At 54.0% G+C, this 6,324-nt stretch overlaps 1 protein-coding gene across 8 annotated transcripts in view; it reads right to left on the bottom strand.

Moving 5' to 3' along the window:
- Positions 1-1,280: 1,280 nt before the first annotated feature.
- Positions 1,281-6,324, bottom strand: part of LOC140455399 (ral guanine nucleotide dissociation stimulator-like) — a 232,698-nt gene continuing 227,654 nt past the window's right edge. For all 8 annotated transcript variants that reach the window (XM_072550211.1, XM_072550207.1, XM_072550215.1 and 5 more), the window contains 2 exons: positions 4,970-5,084; positions 1,281-3,811 (listed from right to left, as the gene is read on the bottom strand). In XM_072550211.1, the coding sequence (XP_072406312.1) occupies positions 3,642-3,811; positions 4,970-5,084 (285 nt within the window). In that variant the 3' untranslated portion in view covers positions 1,281-3,641. The remainder of the gene's footprint in view (positions 3,812-4,969; positions 5,085-6,324) is intronic.

The following is a 6,324-nucleotide window of genomic DNA, read 5'->3' as shown; positions in this document are numbered from 1 at the left end:
GCCTTGTGTAGCCTCCCCCCCCACCCCCTCCGACGACTGAATCTGTGACTGAAATGATCTTGTTTCAGTAATGGCAATCATGAACTGGGACTATTAAAAGCTAGACTGGTCTTACCCAGCTATTCTGGGGTGGGGGAAGGGGGCAGGAGTTCAGCTGCCATTGGCTGGAGCTGTCTCCAGGGTTACAGTAACATGTTGGATCCATTTTGCCCGCTCAAACAGTCCAGCCGCCCCACTGAGCCACCCATGCCCATTACATTCACCCTCACAGACTTCATTTTTATTATCCATTCACAGGATAAGGCAGTCACAGGCTAGGCCAGCATTTATTGCCCATTCCTAATTACCCAGAGGGCAGCTCAGAGTTGGCACGGTGGCTCAGTGGTTAACACTACTGCCTCACAGCACCAGGGACACGGGCTCGATTACAGCCTTGGGTGGAGTTTGCACATGCTCCCTTGTGTCTGCATGGGTTTCATCCCACAAACTATAGATGCGCAGGTTAGGGTGGACTGGCAGTGGAAAATTGCCCATAGTGTTCAGGCATGTGTAGGTTAGGTGCATTATTCAGAGGTAAATGCAGAGCAATGGGTCTGGGTGGGTTACTCTTCGGAGGGTCGGTGTGGACTCGCTGGGCCGAATGGCCTGTTTCCACACTGTAGGGATTCTGAGTCAACCACAGTCGCTGTGGGTCTGGAGTCAACTTCCTTCCCTGAAGGACATTTGCGCCCCAGATGGGCTTTTCCAACAACTGACAACGGTCATCCTTAGACTCCCTAGCTCTTGCTCCTCCATCCCGTCCTCCAGAATTCAAAATCCACCATCTGCCGCACTAGGATCCGAACCGGGGTACCCAGAACAGTACCCGGGTCTCTGGCTTAACGGTCCAGCGATAACACCACTCGCCCATTGCCTCCCCCTGTGTCTTGTATGTATCAGAGATGCCTTTAGGTGGTTTGGGATAGAGTCAAACGCCAATGCTTTTGTTTGTTTCCTTGTTAAGCTACTGTACAGAACCGAACTGCGTTTGTAACTATGTATACATACATAAAAATATTTTTTACAGATAAAATATATTTTTGAAATTTAAAAAAAAATGACTGACGTGTCCTGAGCTCCCCCCCCCACCCCCCCACCTACCAATCAGGGACGGGCAGTAAATCCTTGATATAAGGGGCTGCTCCCTTTTCACTAGGCTCTGTGCCCATCGCGTGACCCCCGCAATTGTCGATTCAGAGTACAAGTCGGTAACATCAAAGTGGTCACAAACGTCCGAAAGCTGGCTCACTGAGAGTTATTTTTAAAAATAAATGACATAAATACATGTCCCGGTGGAAAGGAATTCACGGTCAGGAGGGAAAGCGTCTCTTCGGGCGATGAGTTCGCAGGCGGGACACGGGGCCTACCATTTTTTCTCAGACGGGAATCCCACTGGCTCGGGTGCAACGACGCAGTTTCACGCTCCCGTCTGCCGCCCAGCGCAAGGGGGGGGGCACGGAATCCAACCCCCCACCCCACCCAACCTTGACCAGGGTCCGTCGTCATTGCCGCTCACTCCACCTCCTCCCACCGTCCCACGGCAGCGGGAGGTTTGTTCCTTCTCAGGGGTATTCGGAACTTAGAGTGGGCAGCCCCGCGGGGTCTGGCCATCCCACCCCTCCCGAACCCACCTCCGAGGGGGCAGCGGGCGAACAAGCTGGACAGGCACATTGGGGTCCTCTGATGGGGAGGTGGCCGATTGGGGTTCATGCCGAAACACCGCAGAGGCGAGAATGAGGCCAGTGATGGTCACCCACGTGGCACACCACTCCCCCCCCCCCCCCCCCCACCACCACCGTCCCCGTCATCCCATGGTGCCAAGGCATGGTCTGGGCCCAATGTGGGGTGGGGGAGGGGATTCCTTTCACTATGAAGGTGGGAGGTGGGGGTAGCAGAGGGATCGGCCTGGGGGAAGGGAGTTAAGAAAGCAGAAGCCGGTCACTATCCAAATGGATGCCACGGGGAAGAGGATTTTGTCAGTCGTTGCCAAAGTTGGCGGTAAATAGCATCAAAGCTTGGCCAATCCCGCGGACGGTATCGTCCTTGTTAGTGTTACACAAAGAGGCAGAAGGCCTCGAGTCGAGTGTAGTGCTCATCTACGGTCACCCTCGAAGCACGTTGACAGGGAGAGGAGGAGAGGGTGGCCTGGGGAAGGAAGGACCCAATCCCCCATTTAATCGTCACATCGCTTCCCATCGAGTTGACCTGGTCGAAAAGAGAGAGAGGGAGAGAGAGGGAAAGATAGTGAGAGAGAGATAGACAGTGAGAGGAAGAGAATGAATGAGTGAGAGAAAATGAGAGAAAAAAAAGAGTGACAGAGAGAGAGGAAGAGAATGAGTGAGTGAGAGAGGGAGGGAGAGTGAGAGTGGGACATTCTGAGAGAGAAGAAAGAGAGAGAGAGAGAGAAAGGGGGAAGGGGAAGAGAGAGAGAAAAGGGGAAGCCAGCAGCAGTGCCTGAGCTGGTGAAGAGCCACAGCAGATTGAGGTGAGAGGGAAGGCACTTCCATTGCTGCTTTGGCTTCTGGTCCAGTATTCACTGTGACGGGCCAAACCACCTCGTTTTGGCTTCAGCGAGTGTGAAAGGCGACCAGGGGTGGTGGGGGGGCGCTGAGGGTGACGGTGAGGGTGAGGGGGGTGGGCAGCGGAGAAGACCGCCCTGGTTCTGGAACATTCATCTGGTCGGATTGCTGAGGCAGGGCCCTCCACCCCGGGGGTGGGGGGAAGGGTGGCCCAGGGAGGGGAGATTGGACAACAACGCAGACACCTCCCCCCCTCCCCCAGCCCCACAGCCCCCCACCCTCGAGCGGTAAACCCCGACATGGAAAAAAAGCGAACCCCTCTTCCGGTCGATGGCTCTGTCAACATCACCGCCCGTACTGCCAAGCTGAGCCACCAAAGCCAGCCCTTCCCAGAAACGGGCACCGACCCAGCAGTAACCAGGTAACCGCGGTGAGTATTGGTGGGGGGGCGCGACTCAGATGGCAGAGTCGGGTGCGTTCTGTGGTTACAGGGAGGGTGGGTGGTGGGGGGCGGTGGAACCGAGATTGTGGAAAGCTGGCATCGCGCGGGGCGGGCACCTTCTCCTGCCGCATCGCCATCGATAGACGGACCCCCCCCCCCCTTTCCCGCGTGTGTGTGTGTGGGCAGACTGAGCGTGTGCTCACCGCCCGGTTCCAGGGCAGTGGTGGAGGGTGAGGCGGGGGTTATGGGAGGGAGGGGCGGGGGGGGCTGGTTGGGGAGTGGGACTGGACACTGACCCGCGCGGGTGGGAGAGGCCACCGCCGCTCACCAAAGACCTGACCGCGATGCTTCCCCGGCGCTTAGAGCGAACGTGTGCCCCTGCCACCCCCCCCCCCCCCCTCACCGCCGAAAACAAAGTGAGGCTTTTGTTTTCAGAGCCATCCCCCCCGGCAAGACCGTCGTGTTCTGTACTGCCACCCCGTTTAACGTTGCGGGTTGGGATGGAGGGGGGGGTGCAGGGGTGTAGGCTCCCCTGCTCTCAGCCGTGACCCGCTTCGTCGGTTCACGGCCTCCCTGCAGCCTCCTCCTTCCGTGGGTCAGAGATCCGCACTCCCCTGCCCTCTGGCGGTAAGGGCGAGCCTCTAAAACAAGGCCCTGGCGATCTTCTTCCCCTTGGACTTGATCTTGGGGAAGGGCGAGCCGTGCTCCGCCCTCAGCCTGGGCGACACGTGGCCCCTCCTCCGCAGGATGAAGTCGATGCTGGTGGAGCTCATGGCGTAGAAGACGTTGGCGTTGTGCGGGATGGTGAACTCTGCGGGCAGAGGGCACGGGAAGAACAAAAAGGGGGCACACGGTTCAGGGCGAGCAATTCCTCACAGAGATCTACAGCACGGAAACAGACCCTTCAGCCCATCTCGTCCATCTATCCTAAACTAATCTAGCCCCATTTGCCAGCACTCGGCCCATATCCCTCCAAACCCTTCCTTAACTAACTGCAGAATCGCAGATTTTAAGGTGGCAAGGCCATTCAGCCTGTCACCCCTCCACTAGCTAGCACCAACCTTCTCACCCCACCCCCTACACAGATCCCTGCATGTCATTCCTGTCTGAATAACCACCCAATGGTCCCTCTTGAAGGCCTCAATTGAGCCTGTCCTCTGCCACATTTCCAGGCTGAACATTTCACACCCAAAATATTGTCCAACAATATGCCATTAGGTAGGTGGGCTGTGCTAAGTTGCCCACAGTGTCCAGGGATTTGCAGGCTAGGTGGATTAGCCATGGGAAATGTAGGGTTACAGGATAGAAGGGAAGGATGCTCTTCGGAGGGTCAGTAGGGACTTGATGGGTTGAATGGCCTGCAGTAGGGTTCCATGATAAACACAAGGTGCTGTAAACTGGAATAGCTCACGGGAAAGTAGGCGGATGGAACGATTCCTCACGTTCAGAAACGTGCAATTGCCTAAGGCGTGGACTCGTGTGCACTAATCCAATTGGCAAATGTCTCGGAACATGACCTCCCGACTCCTATACTCAACCTCAGCCACATTGCTGTGGCGTCTGGAGTCACGTGTAGGCCAGACCTGGTAAGGATGGCAGATTTCTTCCCTCGAGGTCATCGGTGAGCCAGTTGGGCTCTGCCCTTGACGACGGTCTTCCTGGTCAGCATTAGACACGTTTCCAGATTTTCCATGGGTTTCAAATTCTGACACCTGCCGTGGCAGGATTACAAACCCAGCTCTTCTGAACGTCACAGGGGTCTCCGGTTAATAGTCTAGCGACAGTAGCCTCTAGGCCATCACCTCGCCAGTAGCTGCTAAAGGCTTTGAGTGGAGAAATCTCTGCTCACCTCAATCCTGGATGACCCCGTCCCTTGAACAGAGCCCCAACCCCATATTCTCCACCTTGTTGGAGTGGGGGAAATGCCCCAACCAGTGAAGCCTGCGTAGTCCGCTCCAAGAGCCCTCACCTTTGTCCTCAGAGATGAGCTGCACCAGTTCGTAAGACGGAGCTGCATTGGAGTCCTGGTTGTGTTTCTCCAGCGCCTTCCCAACCACCGCTGGGGTCTTATCCTGACTGGAGACCTGTGGGAAGCAGACACGTACCATTATCCGCAGCTGTGGACGTCTCCTGCTCAGTTTGGTCACAGCAACTTTACACAGAGGGTGGTAGGTGCCTGGAACACGTTGCCAGTAGAGGCAGGCACGGTAGATTCATTTAAGGTGTGTCCGGACAGATGCATGAGGAGGTGGGGAGCAGAGGGATAGGGAGATACTTAGGAATTGGGCGATACAATGGATTTGGATCAGCTCAGGCTTGAAGGGCCGAAGGGCCTGTTCCTGTTCCTGGGCTGTAAAGGTTCTTTGTTCTTTGTATGTACCCGCGTATAGGTTAGATTTTGGAGACGGGTTTTTTTAAAAATTGAAATTAGGGGGTCGACTAATACATGAGGTATTGTTTTTGAGGGGATGAAATTCATGCCTTGTATGAGTCAAAAAGTGGACAAACAAGAGCCAGATCTCTACATAAAACAAAAGTAAAAAGAATTATGGCCATATTGAAATATTTATCTGCAAAATAACTGTCTCCATTCTCTGTGCTCCAGTAGAACAGTAATGTTGCACTGTTTCCCGGTTACCAGTACTGAACAGTGCATGTCGGTCTACCCATATGGTCAGGAAGAGAGGGTCGACCTATACATGAGGTATTTGAAAAATTTTGGGGGTTTATTTGCGTTACAAGTAGTGGGTTGACTTTTACATGAGATCAAACTTTACACGAGTATATACGGTAATAATGATTCCATGCAGGGTGTAGTTGATGCTGGAGGAAGGTAGAGGGCAGTGGTGGTGGAGGTCTTTAATTTGGCCGATGGTGTGAAATTTAAACTTTGAATGTGCGGCACTCAAGCTTTTCGTGGATTCACAGAATCACAGATCCATAGAGTCATCCAGCACGGAAACAGACTCTTCAATCCAACCAGTCCATGTCGAGCATAATCCCAAACTAAACTCGTCCCACCTGCCTGCTCCTGGCCCATACCCCCCACAAACATTTCCTATCCATGTACTTACCCAAATGCCTTTTAAACATTGTATCTGAACCCACATCCACCACTTCCTCTGGAAGATCATTCTACACACAAACCACTCTCAGTGTAAAAAAGTTGCCCCGTGTCTTTTTAAAACCTTTCTCCTCTCACCTTAAAAAAATACCCCTGAGTCTTGAACTCCCCAATCGAGGGAAAAGGTACCTGCCATTAACTCTATCTATACCCCTCGTGATTTTATAAACCTCTGTAAGGTCACCTCCTATGCTCCAGTC

This window comes from Chiloscyllium punctatum, chromosome 30 (genome assembly GCF_047496795.1).
Source record: "Chiloscyllium punctatum isolate Juve2018m chromosome 30, sChiPun1.3, whole genome shotgun sequence".
NCBI classification, from domain to species: domain Eukaryota; kingdom Metazoa; phylum Chordata; class Chondrichthyes; order Orectolobiformes; family Hemiscylliidae; genus Chiloscyllium; species Chiloscyllium punctatum.
Note: the sequence above shows the minus strand (reverse complement) of the source record. Positions and strands in the feature narration are given on the sequence as shown.